The sequence below is a fragment of the Moschus berezovskii genome, chromosome 5, assembly GCF_049115385.1.
Source record: "Moschus berezovskii isolate FMDL1 chromosome 5, NW_MosBer_1.0, whole genome shotgun sequence".
NCBI lineage: Eukaryota > Metazoa > Chordata > Mammalia > Artiodactyla > Moschidae > Moschus > Moschus berezovskii.
The window spans coordinates 120,410,706-120,436,148 of record NC_142464.1 but is presented as its reverse complement, the minus strand read 5'-3'; the positions used below and the strand labels follow the sequence as shown (position 1 = coordinate 120,436,148).

The window sequence follows — 25,443 nt, the reverse complement described above, 5'->3', positions numbered from 1 at the left end:
GTCTCTGGGTCTCAGCTTCCAAACCAAAGGCTTGTCAAGCAACTTACTCTAGAATAAAAACAGGTTCCAACAGTATTTTTTTAATTTAAAAAACTAAACTTGATGGTACTCTATGTGTCAAGCACTGGTTTTTTTTTTTTATTTATTCTGCCATATATCAACATGAATCAGCCATAGGTATATGTGGTATATGTTCGTAGCCTCCTTCTTGAACCTCCCTCCCACCTCCCAGCCCAAGCACTGTTCATATATATATATGTATATATATCTATGTGACCACACCATGCAGCTTACAGGATCTTAGCTTCCTGACACAGGATTGAACCCAGGCCATGGCAGTGAAAGCGCCAAGTCCACCACCTGAAGAGCTAGTCTGAGAACCATGCATTTATCATCTCGCTTAAAGCTCAAACAACCCAAAGAGTTGGGCACCACTATCAGCCCATTTACAGGTAGAAAAGCTGAGCTCTGTTCTAAGCATTTTATGCATGTCAGGATCCGGGCATCAGATGGATCTGGGTGACCGTGACTGTGAGGCTAGCGTGGGAGGCAAGGGCCACACTCCATGTGCTTCACCATGCACCACCCACTTCAGTTATTTCTGCTCCCAGAAGCAGCAGTGGCCACATCTGACAGTGACAGACAGCTGAGTGTCCTTGGGGCAGGATGACTCCTCAACCTGACCTGTCTGTGGAGTCATTTGCAAAGTTGCCCTTTTAAAAAATATTTATTTGGCCGTGGGAGGTCTTGGTTCAGCACGCGGGACTTTTGTTGCAGTGCACGGATTCTCTGGTTGGGGTTCAAGGACTTAGTAGCTGTGGCGTGTGGGCTTAGTTGCCCTGTGGCATTTGGGATCTTAGTTCCTAGACCAGGGATCAAATCCACATCTCCTGCACTGCAAAGTGGATTCTTAACCACTTGACCACCGGGGAAGTCCTGGAAGGTTGCTCTTGACTAAGTGGCTTCCAAACTGTTCTCCTGCCCGCCTGGAAAACCTGCCAGCCTCTGCGCTTCCCTAGATAATGTATTTCTGGCCAGGGCTGCATTCAGTTGTTGCAGCTAAGGTCACCGGTTGATACACGTGTTTGGCGAACCTTCTTCGGTTTCTCTTCTCTGCAGGTCTGCAGTGGTTCAAGATTCCAAACACTGTTTCACAGTTGTGTTCCTTATTAATAGTCACGCATTTCACTATCTCATCACATCGACTCCTGGGAGGTCTCAAGTGAGGTTTCTTAACAGGACAAAGGTGTGTCATCACGTGATTCTCCAGACTTCCAAGCTGAGATTCTTGCTGGAAAGCAAACAGCGTTATTCGCTCTTCGATGTCTCTGATGGCACAGAGGAATGGTGAGGGTTTATCAGGTCTTCAACAGACTCTGTGGACCCCTCTGAGCATTCCCACCTCCCCCATCCCCAAGACATCTGCAATGACCATCCATCCTCTCTCCGGCTGCCCGACTCACTTAACCTTGGGGTGGGGTTGGCAAGAGGCCATGGTGTCTTTGGAAGAGCATCTCCAGCTTGTTTGATTCTTCCTCCAACCCCACAGAAAATTGTTGCAGGTTTTTTTCCCCAGCTTTATTGAGGTATGATTGACAAATAAATACTGATAAATATTTAAGGTGTACAACGTGATGCTTCAGTTTACATATACATTGCTCAATGATGATCACAATTACGCTAATTAACACATTCATCATCTCTCATAGTTGCCTGTCTGTGTGTGGGGGGGTGGTTAGAAAACTTGATATTTATTTTGTGGTTGTTGTTCAGATGCTCAATCATGTCGAATTCTTTGTGATCCCATGGACTGCAGCACACCAGGCCTCCCTGCCCTTCACCATCTCCTGGAGCTTGCCCAAAGTGCTGTCCATTGAGTTGGTGATGCCATCCAACCATCTCATCCTCTGCCATCCCATTCCCCTCACACCTTCAATCTTTCCCATCATCAGGGTCTTTTCCAATGAGTCGGCTCTTCACATCAGGTGGCCAAAGTATTGGAGTTTCAGCTTCCCTAGTCACTACGTCTCCAGAACTTTCTCATCTCGTAACCAGAAGTTTACAACACCCTTTGAGCAGCATTGCCCTTTCCCCACCCCTCTGGCTCTGATAGCCACCTTCCCACTTGTTGTTACTGTGAGTTTGACTTTCTTAGATTCCACACATAAGTGAGGGCAAGCAGTTTTTGCAGACACAATTGCTTTTAAACGAGTAATTCCACAAGGTCCTTTGTTATTCATTATTTGTATAATTCATTGATATCTGTTGTAAATATATTCCAAACTGGAGAGTCACAGATGTTGACGAACTTTCTCACTGAGTCACTTGTCTCTTAATCCCATGGTTTTCACTACCTTGTGCTGTTTGCACTTTGCTTAAATGATTTTTTAAAAAAGCATGATGAGCCATTCGAATTAAGTTCAAGGATAAACACTGTGTTAGGGATCAATTCAAACCCTTCTGTGCGTTGTGAGTGTGATCTGAGGGCCAGCTAACCACTGCCTCTTGGGGTAGCACCCAGAAACTGAGTCCCTGATGGATTGATATAAAAAACATATATTCAAATGATGGCTAGCACTGTTTACAATAGCCAATACAAAGAAGCAACCTAAATGCCCATCAGCAGAGGAGTGGATGAAGAAGATGTGGTACGTCTATCCAAGGGAATATCACTCAGCCATCAAAAAGAATTTGAAGCAATGCCATTTGCAGCAACATGGATGAACCTAGAGATTTGTCATACTGAGTGAAGTAAATCAGACGAGAAAGAGGTATATCGTATGCTATTGGGGACAGATTGGGGGAGGGATAGTTAGGGAGTTTGGGGTTGACCTGTTGCTGTTTAGTCACCAGTTGTGTCCAACTCTTTTGGGACCCCAAGGACTGCGGCCCGCCCTGCTCCTCTGTCCGTAGGATTTTCCAGACAAGAACACTGGAGTGGGTTGCCATTCCCTTCTCCAGGGAATCTTCCTGTCCCATGGACTGAACCCATGACCTCTGCATTGCAGACAGATTCTTTACCACTGAGCCACTTGGGAAGGCCACTGCTATATTTAAAATGGATAACCAACAAGCATATAGCACAGGGAACTCTGCTCAATGTTGTGTGCCAGCCTGGATGGCAGGGCAGTTTGGGGGAGAATGGATACATGTATATGTGTGGCTGAGTCCCTTCACAGTTCACCTGAAACTGCCACAGCATTGTTAATTGGCTATACTCCAATAGGAAATAAAAAGTTTAAAAAATGATGGTTAATGTAGCAAAAAGAAATTAATTGCTTCATTATTTAAAAACTGTGGGAAAACGTTAGGCTAACACTGCATTTGTAAAATGCTGTCTTTCCCTCATACCTTTTTATTTTTTGATTAATTTTTATTGGTGTGCAGTTGCTTTACAATGTTGTATTCATTTCTGTTGTAGAGCAAAGTGAGTCAGCCATACACATACATATATCCCCTCTTTTTTAATATCGTATTTTTTACTTATGGGAAGCTGTTATATAGTACAGGGAACCCTGTCTGGTGCTCTGTGACAACCTAGGGGGATGGGATGGGGTTGGGGGTTGGGAGGGAGGCTCAGGAGGGAAGAGACACAGTTATGACCAACTGAAGCTATCCTACGGCAGAAATCAACACAACGTCATAGAGCAATCATCCTCCAACTAAATAAATAAATACAAATGCCTTTTAAAGTTATGCTGTAGGTTTATTTCAGCATTTTGCTTCATACAATTTTAATTTGCCATACAAAACTTGTATCCATACACATAACCACTTGCCCTTTAAAAACCCACGAAAACACAGAGTCGTTCTGCACCATGTGGATTCGACCTGAGATGCCCAAGTCACAGCCTGGGAAGTGGTCCTCAGGAGAAACTGCTTGCCAGGAAGTAAGTCAGCACAGCTCCTAAGGCATCTCTTCCGTCAGGGAGTGTACAGGTTTGCGTGAGCTTGTTTCCAACGAGAGTTAGAAGGCGCAGAAAGTTGTCAAGCCGAAGAGAATGCATTTTGCCAAAATATTTGCTATATACGTGGCTTTGTCTGCCAAGTATATAAGAGACACAGATGCGGCGCGAAGCAGGTCAACAGAAGTGGGACTACGAAAGACCCACTAAGTGCAGCATCCCTGTGGACTGAGAAAAACGTGTGAACACACAGAGACATGTCCAGGCACACGCGCGCATGTGTATCCTTTCAGCCATCAGAACTGTATTTGAAAGTGTGCCGCAAATGTTACCAGGCCATAAACCATTACAGAAGGAAAACAGTGAGCAGCTGGAAAAGGGAAATTAGGTTACGGTTCATTCCCAGAGCCTTTGGGTGAATACGGTGGTGCGTAAAATTTGGGATAGTAACAGGATTTTTCCAGAGCACACAGGAATGAAGTGGGGAGACAAGGCATAGCAGGTTTATGAGTAAAATATGAGGTTTGATGGGCAATCAGTAATTTGGTAGAGACGTCACTTATAAGAAGAGGGATATAGAGGATGTACTTACAGAAAAAGTCCTTAGGGCTAGAGACACATGATTTAGTCACCGAGTCGTATCTGACTCTTTCGACCCTGTGGATTGTAGCCCGCCAGGCTCCTCTGTCCATGGGATTTTCCAGGCAAGAATACAGGAGTGCGTTGCCATTTCCTCCTCTGGGGGATTGTCCCAACCCAGGGATCAAGCCAGCGTCTCCTGCATTGCAGGTGGATTATTTGCCAGCTGAGCCACCAGGGAAGGCCCGTGATGCACGGTCAATGGCAAAGATGCAAAATCAGAACTACAGGGAGAGCGGAGGCACGGGTGAAACATCATGGTAACGGCGACACAAAGGTGGTGTCAGGAGCAAATCGCACCCCAGCCCCCATCCACCTCCAGGGTCCTCAGGGCACGCTGCGGCAGGCGTGACAACCTGGGACCTGCCTCCTCTTTGGTCCCCACAGCTTTGACCTTAAGCACTCAAATGAGCCTTCTTGGGGGGAAGATTCTCACAAACTGATGTTTACTCTATCCATGTCATCACTGAAAGGCGATGTTAAGGACATCAGTTTCCTGACACAGGGAGCCACCTCATGGGGTATCCTGGCAAACAAGGAAGGAGCATAAAGGATCCAGAACTCCCAAGCCAGCCCAACAATAAGGCAGAGTCTTGAGAAGAAAAACTCCTGGGTTACCCAGTGGATTCGCAGGGACCTATTTCTGAAGATGTTCTGCAGGTAGGCAGGAGGCAAGACTGAACCTTAACCAGAACTGGTCCCTAGCATCTATTTTCATGTCCAGCCAAGACCACATCCCATGAGAAAGTGGAGGACGGGCTGGTGAAGAATCCCTGAGCTGATGGCAGTGGCTGTAGCTGTAAGGACTCCTGACGGACTGGACTGTCAGTCAAGGGGCAGGCAGAAGGGAGTCTGCTATGGTCTAGTGATTTCTTACATATGACTCACTGTGTTAGACTGTCATTTTCTGTCAGCTTCTTTAGTTCTTGCCACACTTTGATGAGGGTGAATTTATAATCCTTTTTTAAGTGACAAAGAAGCTGAAGTTCAGAGAAATTAGGTATTTCACTCTAAAGCAGAGTGATGCCAAAATATGGACCCAGAAATGTCTGACTCCAAAAAGTATGCTGTTTTCAACAAACCTACTGGGTACCCTGAAGGATTTCCAAATGAGTTTATTAATTCTCCACTCAACGCATCTTATGTTTTGACAAGAACAACAAAGAGCTGGAAATATCCGGATGTTTAAAACTTAAGCAACACATTTTGAAATAACAATTAAATTAGAAAATATTTTTAAACTATGAAGAAAAGAGACATATCAAAAATTTTAAGAGCTGCAGCTAAGGCAACACTTAGAAGAACAATTATAGTTCTAAAATGCACACAGTTTGAGTACTGCAAGCTCAGTGATCTAAACTTCCATCTCAAGAAGCTGAATAAGGAAATGCAAAGAAATTAGAACCTCTCTATCTCTAGTAATACAGAGAAAAGTAAAACCTAAATAAGTAGAACGAGAAAATCAACAAAGTTAAATGCTGGTTCTTTAAGAGTAGTAAAAATGATCATTCCCAACCAAGACTAATTAAGTAAAATTCAAGTGAGAAACAAACTGTCATCATCAAGAACAAATAAATACATTTTAACTGACTCCTGTTTAAGTAAGACATCGAGATGAGAAGCAGGAAGAGGATGAAAAAATGCACCTGTTTTGAAGTCATCCAGGAAAATCACGTTTCAGATTCTATTGTATTCAATTTAATCCAACATACATTCATTAGAAGAGAACGCAAGAACTACCAATCTAATATTATCTGCCTAGAAAGGGCAAGCACATGAATTTTTGAAATAAAGTTGAGTTCAAATTCATTCTCTACCTTGACCTAAATGTATGACTTTTGGGAAATTACATAAACTTTCTGAACATTTTCTTCTCATTTAACAAATGGAGGGTAGTAAAATCAATCTCACAGGGCTGTTGGAAGGATTAGAGATAAAACACCAAACACAGGAGTAACTTACATCCTAAAGAATGTAACATGACCCATAACCATGGCATCTATAGTTTATCTGAAGGAAGGATACAGAAATATATCCTGAGATAAGGTCATTCATTTTGATATGTGACCTTTGCTGAAAAGTCTGGGCATTTATTTTTCTTGACTGGCCAATAAGTTTGGAGAGGTCATTCTTCAACAGAAAGGATGTTACCAACATATTAGCAATATAAAAGAATCATATGAAAAATAAAATAAAAAACTATATAAAATTTCCACTCTAACTTTATACAATAACTAATTGTTCTTGACTATTAGATCAAGATAAACACTATGTCAATAGCATAAGCTATTTTAAGATCCCGGAGGAAAAGGCTTCCATCTCTGGTGTTAATTTTATGACGAAAGCTCCCTCCCAAAGTCCCAACTTTCCACCATCATGTCTCCTGAATCGTGTGTGTTGATCTGTACTGCCAGGGCTCAACCATGCTGATTGACTCATCTGCAAGATGAATCCTCAGAATCCGCGAAGAAATTGGTCACGGCTGTGATGAGAAAGAAAAAAGGTCAAGAGGCAGTAAGATACACCCCATGGTCAATTCGCCAATGAAAGAAGGTCTTTCATTAACAGCAAAAGTATGCACGGACCACTGAGCGTCCACACAAGCACAGACCACTTAGCGTCCGCACAAGTTCCTTCTGCGGCAGTGGCGATACCGAGAAAGGTCAAGTCCGAGAGTGAATGACTAAAACTACAGCCCAGGTTAGCTTCATTTCATGCGCCAAGCCAGAGCAGTAGATAACTGGTGTCTGATGATAGCATGTGGAGACGGGAACGGATGTCTGGCTCACACATGTCACAATAGCTGCTGTGAACCTCAGCTGATGGTCAAGAAACAGCAGAAGCAGCAACCAAAGAGGAGAGACCCCATATTTTCCACTGAGGATTGGTTTTCTCTCCTTCAAAAACTTCCTGAGGAAGTGTTGGGTCAAAGCATCAGGCAGCAAGAGGTCACAGACTCTCTAGAAGAGGGCTGGTTGCTGTCAGCGAGAGGAGCCCGATTCTTCGCACAGAATACCTCCTATAGTATCAGCAGGTGAATGACTCTCGCTTTCATAAAAATCAAATCACAAAGCAACGGAGTTCAATGGGAGTGGCTGGCACATAGTGGAGGGGGTTGTCTAGTGGGGGTAAAGTGGTTCCTTAAATAGCAGTCAAATCTGATTTTGTTAAATGTGAGTCAAGAAAGAGAGAGAGAGCCTTAGAAGTAGCTAGCAGCATCCCTGGGCTTCTAAGATGGACCATCTCAGGCTCATCTCTAGCCCTCTGTGACCAGCTGGGCACATTGGCTCTAAGTACAGTCATCCATCCTCATCAACATTGTGATCTGTGATCCCCCACGTGAATACGTGTGTGTGTGTGTGTGTGTGTGTGCACGCTCAGTTGTGTCTGACTCTTTGAGACCCCATGTCTTATAGCCTGCCAGATTCCTCTGTCCATTCTTGTCTGGAATATTCCAGACAAGAATACTGGAGTGGGTTGCCATTTCCTACCCCAGGGGATCTTCCTGACCCATGGGTTGGACCCTCATCTCTTATGTCTCTTGCACTGGTAGGTGGGTTCTTTATCACTAGTGCCACCTGGAAAACCCACATGAATACATTATAGGTGGGAAAAGTATCCTCATCCTCAAGGAAATATTGCTATGGAAGAGGAGTCTACAGTCGACATCTGTACCCGTGACATTCACTTTGAGCTCCGCTAGAGATAAGCAAGTTTCTTGCAAAGTCATCAAACTGTTAGATACAGCAGTTCAATTCAACAGGAAACTGTTAGATACTACAGGGTACCCTGAGGGTCTGGTTATGCTGAATATATCATGACCTCATGGTTGGAGCAAACCAGCAGTGATTTCAAATATGGTCCCCAAGTTTAAGGCCACATGAACTGATGCTTGAGTGACAGGTGCTGGCCTCCTACGTAGGCCACTCCACAAGTCCAGGTGGGAAGGTATACTTAATTATTTTTGCAGGGTGAAGGATGAGTGAGCTCACCCAGAGCCTACAGTTTGGGCCACTCATGAGAAAAAAAAAAGGTGAATGGTTAATGTAAGTAAAGAGATAAAAGAGTTTTGTGAATGGCTCACTTACATTCCCTAATCTTGTCCTGGGTTTCGTATTCCATCTCTCAATGCAAAAGATCTTTGAGTAACTTAGACTGCTCAGATGTCTGCAGTGTCTCTCCTAGAGTGGCTCCTTTGTTCTGTTTTCCCACCTCACTGCTGTAGAAAGCTTGTGCTATGTGCTGGCGGTTTCCAGAGAGAAGCCAGCTGGCTGATGGGGAATTCAGGTCACTGGAGAGACAGAGGCTTCAGCGAATGTTCCTGGACCCTGTTCTCCTGCCTTTCTGACACGGTTGGTGGGAAAGGGTGGTGACAGGGAGTGATGGGAAGCATTTCAGCTTTGACATTCTTTGAGAAAGTGTTCCTCTCTGCATCTGTTCTATGGGAACTATCTGTCCCGTATCTATCCGTCATATATGGGAAAATTTCCAAAGATGCCTTTAGCACAGATCTCTGCCTGGAGTTAAATATTGAGCACACATCTTCAAAATAGTGAGGGGTCTCAGTTATGATAACAGAGTCGTAGGTGATTTTAAAAAACATACTTGGGGCTTCCCTGGTGGTACAGTGGATAAGAGTCCACTTGCCAATGCGGGGGACATGGGTTCGATCCCAGGTCTGGGGAGATCCCACATGCCGTGGAGCAAATAAGCCCGCATGCCACCAACCACTGAGGCCTGCATACTCTAAAGCCTGGGAGCCATGGCAAGAGAAGCCACTGCAGTGTGAAGCCCGCAAACCAAAGCTTGAGACAAGCCCACACGGCAATGAAGACCAGCATGGTCAAAAATAAACAAATAACTAAAATTTTTGAAAACAAGAAAAAAAAAAATCTATCTTTAATTTAAACTTTTCTCCAATAAATATGTGTTATGGGTAAACAGTTTTAAGATTCTACATTTTTTTATTAGAAAACCATAAAGCTTGCTCTTTATCATTTGAGATTATGACTGCAGTTGTTGCTCCACCCAAGGGGGCTGACTCTCAAGGGTCAGGGAGGCCAAGCTAGGACGTCTTAGAAATTACCCAGTCCATTCCAGTGTTATAGATGATGGATTGAAGCTCGGAAGGGGCGGTGGGCTTTAAGGAGAATAAATGTGGAGGCTTGAAGTCAGGCCTCCTGTCTGCTGTGAGTGTCTGCTTAAAGCCCTCCTGAGCATATCCGAGTGTTGGCATCTAGAAGAGTTAGGCACCCAGGGGCGCTGACCTGGGTGTGAGCTGAGCTGTTTGTGTCTGTGTGTAAGCCACCAAGTGTTAGGCACCTACAACTGAGACCCAACCAAAGAAACCTCACCTGCAAGATATGCCAAGTCACAAGGCTTTTATAAATCCTTTGCTTTTGGGAAAATGTGCTTCTACGCCCCTGAAAGCCAGGAGCTCTGGGTCAGGCCTCTCACATGGGAAAGCAGGAAAGATGCCCTCAAACCTGGGTCACCTTTAGAAGCAAATCCCTGCTAGAGTTGTGTGGGAAGGATGAGGAACAGGGCGGGGGACTGGACATCAGGCGACTGGCTGGAAATGGCTTCTGGGCTAAGCTGGGAGAGGGGTGGAGTTCGCTGAAGGTCACCACCCAGACCGCCACCGTCAAGGCCCAAAGGAAGAGCGTCTGCACGTGGCGGGAGAGCATCAGTTACCTGAGATTATCCCTGCAGGTAAATCTGACATTCCTTCCATTTAAGATGGACTCCAGTTCCTTTATAGAGGAGCCAGAGCATGAGTCCCTGGAGGAAAAAAGAAGAAAGTGTTAGAATAACAAGAGCTCATAAGCATTTCCTTGGAGTCGCTTGGTTTCTTCCAGGAGGCGGGCCCTGGGCAAGGCCCTCAGATGAAGACGTGAAGTGGAGGGAGCTTCAGAGAGCTCACAGGTCCACAGCAGAGTCAAAGGTGTGAACTAGGTAGAGACCCACCACGGAGACACAATTAAGAGACTGTCGAGTGAGTGAAAGTCGCTCAGTCGAGTCTGACTCCTTGCCACCCCATGGAACTTAGTCCATGGAGTTCTCCAGGCCAGAATACTCGAGTGGGTAGTCTTTCCCTTCTCCAGGGGATCTTCCCAACCCAGGGATTGAACCTGGGTCTCCCGCATTGCGGGCGGATTCTTTACCAGCTGAGCCACAAGGGAAGCCCAAGAATACTGGAGTGGGTAGCCTATCCCTTCTCCAGCGGATCTTTCGAACCCGAACCCGGGAATTGAACCAGGGCCTCCTGCTGAGTGGATTCTTTCCCAGCTGAGCTACGTTGGGATGGGGTAAAGGTGGAGGAAGGCCCTGTTCATTTCCTGAGCCAGTCTTTTCTCGGCGCCTTCAACCCTGTGGATTCTTTCATGTACTGATTCCTGAAATAAGCCTGAGGATAATATATAGGAGTACAGAGTAGTAACACATACCTGGGAGGTTTTCCAGGGTCATGTACCAGCCAAGCCTGTAGCATAACCACTGACCTCAAGTTATGGGCTTCCACTCGTCCAAATATGCTGAGATAGAAGAGACACAGAACATTATTAACCCCAAACTGAATTGTTGGAGCAGCCACAGCCCCTGTGAAAAGTCATCAGGCGAGGTGTCACTGGTTAGAACCTACCGTTTGGAAGTGACCCATGATTTGCATCAGAATCAGCCAGGTTTACTTATTCAGGATGACCCCAGATAAGTAAGATTCTCAAAGTAAGAGTCTTCATCTGTACATTGATGCTGATTCTTTACACACTTGCTATTCCAAGAAGATACAGTTCTCTTACACTCACTTAGAACAAGGTAAGGAGCTCATTAGAGTCGCAGAATCTCTGCCCACCACCACCTGCTGAATCAGAGCCAGCAGCCCAACAATTCTTAGGTGATCCCCACGCACAGTGAGTTTGAGAAGTGTGTTGTTGAAAAACCCTGGGGTCCTGTTCTGACCCCAGCCCTAAGCTCTCCCCATTAGGCTCCACCACTCCTGTTACAAGTACTTGGGCCCCTAATATCAGATTACAAAATTCTGAAATGTTCACACTTGCACCCAAAAACCCAAAAGGTTGGGGTCAGAAGACAAGAGGACAAAGGCTCCCTGATGGGCTCAAACGTTAACAGAGGACAAGGTGGGGGGCTTCTCTGGTGGTCCAGTGGGTAAGAATCCGCTTGCAGTGCAGGAGACGTGGGTTCAAACCTTGGTTGGGGAACTAAGATCCCGCATGCCATGCAGGCAACTGCAACTAAGACAGGATGTAGCCAAATAAATATTTTTAAAAAAAGAAGAAAGAAGGAACATTCATGGGACGTCTGGAGTGCCCCGTGGTGGCACTTTAGTCACTTGGTTGTGTCCAACTCTTGCAACCCAAGGACTGTAGCCTACTAGGCTCCTCTGCCCACAGAGAGGAATACACTGGAGCATGTGGCCATTTCCTTCTCCAGGGGATATTCCCAACTCAGGCATCAAACTCACATCTCCTGCATTGGCAGGCAGATTCTTTACTGCTGAGCCACCTGGGAAGCCCCTGGGGCACATTAATATATGTTCCCTCACCTCAATCAGCCTTATCCAGGGAAAGGTTGGAGAAGCAAGACTGGAAACGTAAGCAATGTGGCAGAACCAGTAAGTGCAGAAGTGGGTCAGTGGAGGAAAGCAGGGGTGAGACCAGGGTCAGTGGTGTGGGCGAAAGGAGATACTCAGCCAGCACGTCCTCTGTCTGGCACGTGGCTCGGCATTTTTCATGCCCCCTCCTAGTCCATCTTCACGTCACCAGCACCTCCTCAGGTTCACAGAGACCAGTGGGGCCCCGCTAAGGTCACCCAGGTAAGAGGTCATGACCGCTGGAGTCCCCGTTTTTAACCGTGACAATGAACTGATGACACTGCCTGCAAAGATGGATGCAGGTCAAAGGCGTGGCAGAGCTCCTGCTGTTCTCAGCAGCAGATTCCCTGGGATCCATCCTGTCCAGGGAGGAGAGAGGAGTCCTGGGCAGATGTTCGTGGACGAGAAGACTTTAGACAGGCGGAGGGAAGGGGGGGACAGGTCATGTGGGGAACAGGGTGAGCAAAGGGAAATGGGCAGGATTGGGTGCTATGAGAGACGGGGCATGCCCAGTCAGCCAGTCAAGTCCAACTCTTTGTGGCCCCGCAGACGGTAGCCCGCCAGGCTCCTCTGTCCATGGGATTCTCCAGGCAAGAATCCTGGAGTGGGTGGCCATTTCCTCCTCCAGGGGATCTTCCTGACCCATGAACTGAACCTATGTCTCCTGTGTCTCCTGCATTGGCAGGCAGATTCTTCACCACTGAGCCACCTGGAAAGCTCTACAGGATAGACAGCAGGCCTCGAAAAGTTAAGAGGAAGAGTTGGACCCTGTACAAGGACCTTTAGAGAATTTTAAACAATGGAGAAACTGGACAAAAGTTTGATTTAGAAACACAAAAATTTTCACCATAGAACACAACATTTTACCTTTTTTATCCCACATCTTCAGTCCTGAAGGTCGACATGAAAAGTATTTTCTTCTAAAGACAAAAGAGCCAGTAGGAGACTGTGTTAACCCTAACCCACAGGAGGCAAAGAAATAAGTACCTCATTTTATCAAAGGCGTTCTCGATGGATCCATTGAGCACCACCTGGACTGTACCACAGGCATTTTCTGCAAACTTAAAAACAGAAACACCATTCCTCAGCATGCAGACTTAATGCCAGTCTCCAGCAGGTCCATCCCCAACAGCTCTTAACATCAGCTGGTGAAAGAAGAACTGCCCGTAGGGTTCTACCTCAGACAGGTGAGGTCTAAGTAACGTTTACCCCAAACTACTGGAAGGCATATGCTTCCCTCCGGAGTTCTGGAAGCTGTTGTTCCAATCTGTGCCTGAACAACAAAGTTCAGCTTCATCGCTGCTAAGCTGGCGGTTCAGAAGGCAGAAGTCCGGATGAGCAAGAACAGCATCATTGCCGGAGAAGGACGGTAACACTGCTTTCCTAACACCACGCAGTGTAGACACCACACAGCTCATTCAGTGGGAGCAGACCCTTGCGCAGCAAGAAAGGAAGAAAGACAAGAGGAAACGCCAAGGAAACAGGAACCGTGACGGACGGTGGCCCTGAGGCTGCACGAGCCCACTGAGGGGCGGAGAGTAAGTGGACGAGTGAGTATTTCTGAGCACGGGGTTTTCAAAGATTCAGCTGGAATCTTCGCTGGACGCTGGGAAATAAGGTGAACAAAAGTGTGCCATCGAGGGAGCGGAGGACGGACGCGTGTATATGTGTGGCTGAGCCCTTCACTGCTCGCCTGAAACTATCCCAACATTGTTTGTTAACCGGCTATACGCTAATACAAACTAAAAACACTATGCAATCTGCTCTTTCTTCCAGGAGGCCCACCCAGCCCCCGGGACTATCTCTGCATCCCCTTCTCACACTATCCAGCTCTAGGGCATTGTGATGATGAGTTGAACGTGGGTTTAGCCCCTGGGACTGAGAGTTGGGAGCCTGGCCATCCCGCCCACCTCCACAGCGCGAAGCCTTGCAGCCAGGGCACTGTCCAGAGAGGGAGCCCAAGGAAAGTCCATGGACGGATAGCAGGGAAGGAGAGCAAGACGTCCAAATAGCCTGTGATGGAGAGCAGGGAGGAACCAGCAAAGGACAGAAACCAAGTCCTAACGCAGGAGCAGGATTCCGCCTGGTCGGGGTTGAGGCAGGTGCGCACAGAAAGGCCAGGCCAGGGCTGCCGTGCGGTCCAGTGGTTAGCAACCTGCCTGCCGATGCAGGGGACACAGGTTCGATCCCTGGTCTGGGAAGATCCCACATGCTGCAGAGCAACGAAATCCATGCACCTCAACTTCTGCAACCCCTGCGGCCAGAGTCTGTGCTCCCCAACAAGAGAAGCCACACCAGTGAGAAGTCCTCAGGCTGCAACTAGAGAAAGCCCGGGTGCAGCAACGATGAACCCAGTACAGCCAAAAATAAATAAAAGTATTTTAAAAATAAGCACAAAAGCACCTTAGAGTGAGGCCAGAAATACATAGACAGAGGGGAAGATGGTATTTCCGAGCGTGAATTCTGGATCGGGACTCAGACACCTGGGGAAAAACACTTGCTGTGTCTCTTGAGTGGAATGCTTATTTACCTGCATCTCCATTTTGTCATCTGTAAAATGGGTATGATGTTCAAGCTGCCTGCTTCACAGAGTTCTTGCGAGGATGCATGATTTTAATCCACATAAAACCCTTAGGACTACACCTAGCACACAGTAAATGGTCTGCAAATGTAGATTATTAAGACTGTCCCAAAGCTACCAATGATATTTTTCACAGAGCTAGAACAAATAATCTCACAATTTGTATGGAAATACAAAAAACCTCGAATAGCCAAAGCAATCTTGAGGAAGAAGAATGGAACTGGGGGAATCAACCTGCCGGACTTCAGGCTCTGCTACAAAGCCACAGTCATCAAGACAGTATGGTACTGGCATAAAGACAGAAATATAGATCAATGGAACAAAATAGAAAGCCCAGAGATAAATCCACGCACCTATGGATACCTTATCTTTGACAAAGGAGGCAAGAATATAAAATGGAGAAAAGACAGTCTCTTTAACAAGTGGTGCTGGGAAAACTGGTCAGCCACTTGTAAAAGAATGAAACTAGAACACTTCCTAACACCATACACCAAAATAAACTCAAAATGGATTAAAGATATAAATGTAAGACCAGAAACTATAAAACTCCTAGAGGAGAACATAGGCAAAACACTTCCGACATAAATCACAGCAGGATCCTCCAAGACCCACCTCCCAGAATATTGGAAATAAAAGCAAAAATAAACAAATGGGACCTAATTAAAATCAAAAGCTTCTGCACAGCAAAGGAAACTATAAGCAAGGTGAAAAGACAGCCTTCAGAATGGGAGAAAATAATAGCAAATGAAACAACTGACAAAGAATTAATCTCCAAAATATACAAGCAGCTCCTGCAGCTCAATTCCAGAAAAACAAACGACCCAATCAAAAAATGGGCCAAAGAACTAAACAGACATTTCTCCAAAGAAGACATAAAGATGGCTAACAAACACATGAAAAAATGCTCAACATCCCTCATAATCAGAGAAATGAAAATCAAAACCACAATGAGATACCATTTCACACCAGTCAGAATGGCTGCTATCCAAAAGTCTACATGCAATAAATGCTGGAGAGGGTGTGGAGAAAAGGGAACCCTCTTACACTGTTGGTGGGAATGCAGACTAGTACAGCCACTATGGAGAACAATGTGGAGATTCCTCAGAAAACTGGAAATAGAACTGCCATATGATCCAGCAATCGCACTCCTGGGCATACACACCGAGGAAACCAGAATTGAAAGAAACTCCAATGTTCATTGCAGCACTGTTTATAATAGCCAGGACATGGAAGCAACCTAGATGTCCATCTGCAGACGAATGGATAAGAAAGCTTTGGTACATATACACAATGGAGTATTATTCAGTCATCAAAAAGAATACATTTGAATCAGTTCTAATGAGGTGGATGAAACTGGAGTCTATTATACAAAGTGAAGTAAGCCAGAAAGAAAAACACCAATACAGTATACTAATGCGTATATATGGAATTTAGAAAGATGGTAACCTTAACCCTGCATACGAGACAGCAAAAGAGACACAGATGTATAGAACAGTCTTTGGGACTCTGTGGGAGAGGGTGAGGGTGGGATGATTTAGGAGAATGGCATTGAAGCATGTATATTATCATATGTGAAACGAATCACCAGTCCAGGTTCAACGCACGATACAGGATGCTCAGGGCTGGTGCACGGGGATGACTCAGAGGGAGGATATGGGGAGGAAGGAGGTGGGAGAGGGGTTCAAGAAGGGGAACACATGTACACCCGGGGCGGATTCATGTCAATGTTTGGCAAAACCAACCAATATAATATTGTAAAGTAATTAACCTCCAATAAAAAAAAAAAACTGTCCAGGAATCTAAGGTTGGCCAATACCCAGATCAGAGGATTCAACCAAGCCAGAGGTGCCTGGCAGCCAAAGCTCCAAAAAATGGCAGAAGCAAGGAATCTTCATCTAGAGCCTGAGACCTTCCATGATTGGCCACAAAAATACATGTGAAAATCTTTTGAAACACGCTTATGAACATTTTTCTCAGGAAAGAACCCTAAACTTTTGTTTCTAAAAGGATCTGGGATGCTCCCTTCTCCAAGTAAATTAAAACCAACCACCGACTGGGTGACCTCCTAAGCTCTTTGGTCTCCAAAGAATTTCACGTTGGTACTTACCCTTTTGTTTGTTTTTCTTCATAAAGTGAATTGTTTTATTTTAATATGTTTAATTGGAGGATAACTGCTTGACAACGTTGGGGACGTTTCACACTGTACAACGACATGCCAGTGCCAGTGAAGTCGCTCAGTCGTGTCCAACTCTTTGCGACCCCATGGACTGTAGCCTACCAGGCTCCTCCATCCATGGGATTTTCCAGGCAAGAGTACTGGAGTGGGTGGCCATTTCCTTCTCGAGGGGATCTTCCCGACCCGGGGATCGAACCTGGTTCTCCCGCATTGCAGGCAGACACTTGACCGTCTGAGCCACCAGGGAAGCCCAAACAACATGCACCAGCCATAAATATACATATATCCCCTCCCTCTAGAGACTCCTTCCCATTCTGCCCCCACCCCACCCCGTTCTTACTCTTTCGGACAGCACTTCCCAGAATACAGAAACGTAGTTGGTGCTGCAGTCTTTCTTCCAGTCTGGACACGACTGATTGTTCAAATCTGAAAGACATGGTTTGCAGAAACATAAAGTGGGAGAGAAAAGGCGAAACTCATCTCTGTTCTTTGAGGGCTGCCGGATCACAGTGGAGCCACTTTCCACGGCATCCCTGCCAAGACGGAGGACGGAGAACAGGTGCCTCTCGACCCAGGTTAGCTAAGTGCCCCCGGAACCCCTTCCCAGTCCTCAGCTTGCCCTCCAGGCCCCGGGATCACAGTGACCGCTTTCAGTCGTCATTCTGGGAAACTGCAGCAAAAGCTCATCTAACAGAGACAAGCCCCCGGTAGCACTTCCAGCCCCAGGAAGGACTGAGATCATTTCCTCCCTCAGCGCTTTCATTCCCGCACCCTGAGGCTCAGGCACCCTCAGTCTCCCTACACACACCCCAGCCAGCCAGGCTCGGCTGTCAGCGAGGACCCACAGACATAAGGCAGGGACACCTTGTGCTCCCTCTCCCGAGGATACCTGCCCTAACACACCAGCACTTATTTGGATTGCTTTCTATTGAGGTATAGCAGAGGATGAGCTGGTTAGACAGCACGACCGACTCGATGGACAGGACTTTGAGCAAACTCTGGAAGACAGTGCAGGACAGGGAAGCCTGGTGTGCTGCAGTGTATTGGGTCGCAAAGAGTTGGACACGACTTAGCAGTTGAACAGCTGCAACAACAAATAATTGACAAATAAAACTGTAAAATACCTAAAGGGTACAATGTAATGATTTGATATGCATACATATTGTGGAACGATTCTCCCCCATCAGGTTAATTAGTGCATCCATCACCTCATATTCTTTTTTCTTTTGAATGAGAACTTTGAAGTCCTTATGGCGAAAGCTGAGTGCAGAAGAATTGATGCTTTTGAACTGTGGTGTTGGAGAAGACTCTTGAGAGTCCCTTGAACTGCAAAGGGATCCAAACAATGCATCCTAAAGGAGATCAGTCCTGGATATTCATTGGAAGTACTGATGTTGAAGCTGAAACTCCAATACTTTGGCCACCTGATGCGAAGAGCTGACTCATTGGAAAAGACCCTGATGCCAGGAAAGATTGAGGGCAGGAGGAGAAGGGGAAGACAGAGGATGAGATGGCTGGATGGCATCACCGACTCAATGGACATGAGTTTGGGTAAACTCCAAGAGCTGGTGATGGACAGGGAGGCCTGGCATGCTGCGGTTCATGGGGTCGCAAAGAATCGGACACGACTGAGTGACTGAACTGAACTGATGGCTTCCATGGTGGCTCAGCAGGTAAAGAATCCACCTGCAATGCCGGAGATCCTGGTTCGATTCCTGGGTTGAGAAGATCTCCTGGAGAAGGGAACAGCTTCCCACTCTAGTATTCTGGCCTGGAGAATTCCACAGACTGTATAGTCCATGGGGTCACAAAGAGTTGGACGTGACTGAGCAACTTTCACTTTCTTTGATGTTCCGCTGTCTCAGCAAATTTCTGTTATATAATACAGAGTTAACAATTATGGGCACCATGGTGCACATTAAATTCTCAGATCTAATCTGTCTAATAAATGAAAAATTTTACCCTTCTTTCCCTATTTCCTCCACTTTCCAACCCCTGGAAACCACTTACGTAGTCTCTGTTTCTACGACTTCCTTTTTTTTTTTTTAAAGATTCCACTTATAAGTGATACCATGCTGTATCTTTTTCTGTCTGACTTATTTCACTTCGCATAATACCCTCTAGCTTTATCATATTGTCACAAATGATGGGGCTTTCTTTTTTCAAAGACTGAATAATATCCCATTTTGCATGTGTATATCACATTTTCCGCATTTGAGTACACAAGCATTTATTGAATATTATGTCCTGGAGACAGAAAGATGAATTAGATAACAGTTCTGCCTTCAGAGGCCCCAGTGATCTGCTAAAATCAAATAAATCAGGGAGACGTCAGTTTGGGTTGGGGGCGGCATGTGGCACCAGAAGGGAAGGTGATGCCGAACTTGGCTGTGCAGGATGAATAGGATGAGCTAGAGAAAGGGGCTCCACGTGGATGGAGCAGTGCGCAGGCACGGGGCTTAGAATGACCTTGTCAGAGCAGAGGGACGGGGAGGGGCTGGGCTGCTGATCCGGGGTATGAAAGACAGAATGCAGACTTTATCTTGGGGCAAAAGAGAGCTGTTTGGGTTTTAGGTTCGAGACAGAAGCAATCCCACTGGGATGGCCAGACGGAGGCTGACCTAAAGGGCTCGGGGGTGAGCAGTCTGTCCAGCAGGAAAGGAGAGGCTGTTAGTGAGCTGGATTCAGGCAGTGGCAACAGCCACAGGAAGGAATGGACAAGTTCCAGGTAAATAACTGGGTGTGGACTGACTGGGCATGGCGGAGGAGGGCAGACGGAGAGTGAAGGCACAGTCTGGCACAAGGTGTCACCGCGGCTTTGCACCAGCAAGCAGGTCCTGAGGGGCGTGGAGAGAGCCCAGAAGTCAGACACGTAGCAGACGCCTGTCTCCTCTGCAGCTCTGTGCACAGCTGACCCTACAGAAACACCCATCTTTCTGCTTCCCTCTTAGTATAGTTTGAATCGTGTACCCCCCAAAAGATGTGTGAAGGCTGTTTGCAGATGGAATCAAGTCACAACGAGACTGCTACTTCAGTTAAAGTAATTAATTTTAAAAAATGAGGCCGCTAGGTTGGGTGGGTCCTAGTCCCATCAGGCTGAGGTCCTTATGAGCAGGGAGGTTTGGTTACAGAGGCAAACACAGGGAGAAGACGCTGTGGAGACACGCAGGAAGAAGACAGCCAAGTGGGGATGGAGACAGAGGATGGAGTGATGTATCCGTGAGCAAGGTTTTCCAGCAAACACCAGAAGCTGGAAGAGTCAGAGTCTCTCCCCCTGGAACCTTCAGACAGAGCACGGCCCAGCTAACACCTTGGTCAAGGACTTCTAGCCTCCAGAAGTGTCAGAAAACAAATTTATATTATTTGATGCCACATTCATTAGATCATAGAGAGAGCAAGGGAGTTCCAGAAAGACACCTACTTCTGCTTCCTTGACTACGCTAAAGCCTTTGACTGTGTGGGCATGCCAAACTGGAAAATTCTCAAAGAGACAGGAATACCAGACCACCTCACCTGTCTCTTAAGAAACCTGTATGCAGGTCAAGAAGCAGCGGTTAGAACCGGACATGAAACAATGGATTGGTTCCAAATTGGGGAATGAGTATGACAGGACTGTACATTGTCACCCTGCTTATTTAATTTATATGCAGAGTACATCATGAGAAACGCTGCATGAATCAAGCTGGAATCGAGATTGTGTGTGTGTGTGTGTATGCGCGCTCAGTCGCTTAGTTGTGTGAGACTCTTTGTGACTCCGTGGAATGCAGCCTGCCAGGCCCCTCTGTCCATGGGATTTTCTCAGCAATAATACTGGAGTGGGTTGCCATGCCCTCCTCCAGGGGATCTTCCTGACCCAGGGATCAAACTCGCATCTCCTGCATTAGCAGGCAGGTTCTTTATCACTGAGCCACCTGCCAGGAGAAATATCAACAACCTCAGACATGCAGATGATACCACTCTTAATGGCAGAAAGTGAAGAGCAACTAAAGAGCTTCTAGATGAGGGTGAAAGAGGAGAGTGAAAAAGCTGGCGTGAATCTCAACTTTCAAAAAACTAAGATCATGGCATCTGGTCTCATCACTTCACGGGAAATAGAAAGGGGAAAAGTGGAAACAGTGACAGACTTTATTCTCTTAGGCTCCTAAATCACTGCAGAGAGCAAATGCAAAGATAAGATTAATGGACTCTAGCTCCTTGGACGGAGAAGGCAACGGCATCCCACTCCAGTACTACTGCCTAGAAAATCCCATGGACAGAGGAGCCTGGTAGGCTGCAGTCCGTGGGGTCGCTAAGGGTTGGACACAACTGAGCGACTTCACTTTCACTTTTCACTTTCACACATTGGGGAAGGAAATGGCAACCCACTCCAGTGTTCTTGCCTGGAGAATCCCAGGGACGGGGGAGCCTGGTGGGCTGCCGTCTATGGGGTCGCACAGAGTCGGACACGACTGAAGTGACTTAGCAGCAGTAGCAGCCGCAGCTCCTTGGAAGGAAAACTATGACAAACCTAGACAGCATATTAAAAAGAAGAGACATTACCTTGCTGACAAAGGTCTATTTAGTCAAAGCTATGGTTTTTCCAGTAGTCATGTATGGATGTGAGAGTTGGACTATAAAGAAGGCTGAGTGCTGAAGAATTGATGCTTTCGAACTGTGGTGCTGGAGAAGACTCTTGAGAATCCCTTGGACTGAAGGGAGATCAAACCAGTCAATCCTAAAGGAAATCAGTCCTGAATATTCATTGGAAGGACTGGTGCCGAAGCTCAAACAATCTGGCCACCTGACGTGAAGCACTGACTCATTAGAAAAGACCCAGATGCTAGAAGGATTGAAAGCAGGAGGAGAAGGGAGCAGCAGAGGATGGGATGGTTGGATGGCATCACCAGACATGGTCAATGAACGTGAATTTGAGCAAACTCGGGGAGATGGTAGGGGACAGAGGAGCCTGGTGTGCTTCAGTCCATGGGGTCACGAAGAGTCGGACATGACTTGGTGACTGAACAACAACAAAAGTGTGGTTCCTCATTACGGCAGCCTCAGGAAACAAACATAACTGCAGATGTGGGCTTGACCACCAATGACGGAAAATAAAGCTCTAGATCAGATGAGGAAGTAATCCTGAGGATTCCGTAATAATTAAATGCATTAAAAACAAAATAACACAAATTAGAACAAAAACTTTTGCATGTACAAATGTAAATAAATACTGTGGAGTCGAAAGATAAATTTGAATCATCTCCAACAGAGGCAAAAGTGTTGATGATAATGAAGTGAACATGCATTTTGTAAGGTGCTATAAAGCTTTTTTATCTTCACAACCACATCCAGAGAGAAGTTGCTGAGTTTGTCACCTACCTCCTCCCCACAAAGATATCTCCCCCTTGCCACCTGCTCATTAGATAAAAGTTTAAAGTCAAGGGAAAAAAAAAGGAGAGAAATTTTATAATAAAGAGAAATCAAGCACCTAAAGAGCAGAATAAGAAGTTTTTTAAAAAAGGAATTAGAAGGTTACAATGGAAACTGCTGCTGCTGCTGAGTCCCTTCAGTCGTGTCCGACTCTGTGCAACCCCGTAGACGGCAGCCCATCAGGCTCCCCTGTCCCTGGGATTCTCCAGGCAAGAACACTGGAGTGGGTTGCCATTTCCTTCTCCAATGCAGGAAAGGAAAAATGAAAGTGAAGTTGCTCAGTCGTGTCCAACTCTTAGCGACCCCATGGACTGCAACCTACCATTTTCATAATAAAGCAAATGAACAAGGCAAAATTAATGTAGCAAAAAATAAGGAAAAAGCATTTAAGCCAGACTGTAGAACAATTAAAACATAAATTTAGGAATGGAAAGACAGCAAACAAGATAAGGGGAAGAGGTTAAAATCAATAAAAACTGAGGCCAAAGAAGAAGGAAGCTGACAAAATAAAATGACTTTACAGGATTCAGTTGAAAAGAAAGCAATAATAAAGAACTCTAAATGGTAAATAGATGAGAAGTAGATGTTTACATACCTTTCACTTTAAGAAAGAATTGAAGTAGTAAATTGAAAAAAAAAAAAACCTAAAATGTTTTAAGGAAACACATTTAAAAGCTAAAAGGATTAAATGAATGACCATCAAACGCTAAAGCAGGTGGACTCTTTACCACTAGTGCTGCTGGGAAGCCCAACTTACAATAAGCGACATTTAAAAAGGAAAGCAAGAAATATGGCGAAAACTGGAAGTTAACCAAAAATAAAATAAAATGGAGATGCGTATTTATATGTCATATTTCTGGGTGGAAAGTTTAGATGAAACATGAATTGAAAATTACAAAATAAAAACACGATGGAAATATAGAAGACTTCAACCTTGCCTGAGGAAAACCTAAGCAAAATAGGGAACCCAAATGGGGCAGGGTTGACAGACTTCCCTGCCTTTCTGTAGACAAAACACAGAATATAAACAGTATTAAAAGAAAAACGGAAGCTGAGGAAAATAGATCTGTGACAGAAAACAGGCCGGATGTCACGTGGTTAAGAACACAGATCCTTCAGCCAGTAATCCTGGGTCTGCTCCAGCTCTACCACTCACGAGGTGACACTCACTCTGCAGCCCTGAGCCTCAGACTTCTCATCTGTTCAATGGGACCATCGCAGGAGTCCTGAGGGATTAAATGAGCAAACATTCACACAGCACATAAAACAGGGACTGGGACTACTGTAAGTCCCAGTAAATAGTGGCGATCATTGCTGACTTGTATCGAACTTCTTGAAGAAAGCAATAGACATCCCAATAAAAGGACTAATACACAAGAGCTGTCAGTTAGCAACAGGAATAGAAATGTCCACCATTAAATACACAAATATGCTGAGCCTCAGAATCAAAGATAGGCAAACAACAAGGTCCTACAGTATAGCACAGGGGACTACATGCACTCTCCTGGGATAAATCATAATGGCAAAGAATATTAGAAAGGAATGCATATGTGAGTTTAAATGAGTCACTTTGCTGTATGGCAGAAACCAGCGGAACACTGTAAATCAACTATACTTCAATTTCAAAAACTGGAGGAGCTTCCCTGGTGGCTCAGCTCAATTCAGTTCAGTCACTCAGTGGTGTCCGACTTTTTGTGACCCCATGGACAGCGGCATGCCAGGCCTCCCTGTCCATCACCCACTCCTGGAGTTTACTCAGACTCATGCCCACTGAGTCAGTGATGCCATCCAACCATCTCATCCTCTGTCGTCCCCTTCTCCTCTCACCTTCAATCATTCCCAGATCAGGGTCTTTTGAAATGAGTCAGTTCTCCTCTGCATTAAGTGGCCAAAGTATTGGAGTTTCAGCTTCAGCATCAGTCCTTCCAATGAATATTCAGGACTGATTTCCTTTAGGATGGACTGGATGGATCTCCTTGCAGTCCAAGGGACTCTCGAGAGTCTTCTCCAGCACCACAGTTCAAAAGCATCAATTCTTTGGCGCTCAGCTTTCTTTATACTCCAACTCTCACATCCATACATGACTACTGGAAAAACCACAGCTTTGACTAGACAGACCTTTGTTGGCAAACCAATGTCTCTGCTTTTTAATATGCTGTCTAGGTTGGTCACAACTTTTCTTCCAAGGAGTAAGTGTCTTTTAATTTCATGGCTTCAGTCACCATCTGCGGTGATTTTGGAGCCCCCAAAAATAAAGTCTAACATTGCTTCCACTGTTTCCCCATCTATTTGCCTTGAAGTGATGGGACCAGATGCCATGGTCTTAGTTTTCTGAATGTCGAACTTTAAGCTGATTTTTTCACTGGTGGCCCAGTGGTGAAGAATCCACCCACCAATGCAGGAGACACGGGTCGATGCCTGATCCAAGAAGATCCCACATGCCAAGGAGCAACCAAGCCCGTGGTCCCCAAACACGGAAGCCCCTGTGCCCTGGAGCCCGTGACAGCAACAGGAGAAGGCACAGCAGTGAGAGGCCCACACACGGCAGCTAGAGAGGAGCCCCCACGTGCCACAACGAGAGAAAACGCCCTCACAGCAACAAAGACCCAGTACGGCCAGAAATAAATAAATAAATAAAATCTTTTTTTTTTTTTTTAAAGAGTGCATCCTTTTGGTATTTGGAAACAATGCACGTCTGGGTTGAAGAAGCCACACAGTAAGTTTTTTTTTTTTGGTAAGTCTAGAGCAATAAAATAATATTAAGAATAAAATATATAAAGTAAAAGAATAAAACAATATAAAGTAAAAACACCCACATTATAAATAAAAAGAGAAGGAGAAAAAGAAGTCAAAGTGCAGTCAGAGTTTCTCGGTAGAAATGCCTTCCCACAGGGAGGTGTTCTCGGTCTTTCTGGGAAGGTAAAGGGACCGCTCATTCCTGGCAGAGCCACACACAGCCAGAGACAGAGACGCCCGTGGCCCGTGGCCTGTGACCCATGGCCCACTGGGGGCTGATCTGCAAATCAAGAACTTCTGCCTGGTTCCCTTGGAAGCTCCTCCTGCCCAAGAATTCTTTGGTCCTGAATGACACCCTTAGAGAAAGCAGACCACCAACCATTCCAAAGCA

General features: G+C 45.7%; 1 protein-coding gene across 2 annotated transcripts in view; it reads right to left on the bottom strand.

Annotated features, from left to right (window-relative positions):
• Positions 1–3,685: 3,685 nt before the first annotated feature.
• Positions 3,686–25,443, bottom strand: part of CD38 (CD38 molecule) — a 58,372-nt gene continuing 36,614 nt past the window's right edge. The window contains exons 4-8 of one of the 2 annotated variants that reach the window (XM_088836531.1): positions 17,251–17,336; positions 13,141–13,214; positions 10,991–11,077; positions 10,240–10,325; positions 3,686–3,958 (exon numbers count right to left, since the gene is read on the bottom strand). In XM_088836531.1, the coding sequence (XP_088692657.1) occupies positions 3,867–3,958; positions 10,240–10,325; positions 10,991–11,077; positions 13,141–13,214; positions 17,251–17,336 (425 nt within the window). In that variant the 3' untranslated portion in view covers positions 3,686–3,866. Of the gene's footprint in view, positions 3,959–5,641; positions 7,027–10,238; positions 10,326–10,990; positions 11,078–13,140; positions 13,215–17,250; positions 17,337–25,443 lie in introns of those variants that run through there. The other variant, XM_088836530.1, reaches the window with a different exon arrangement.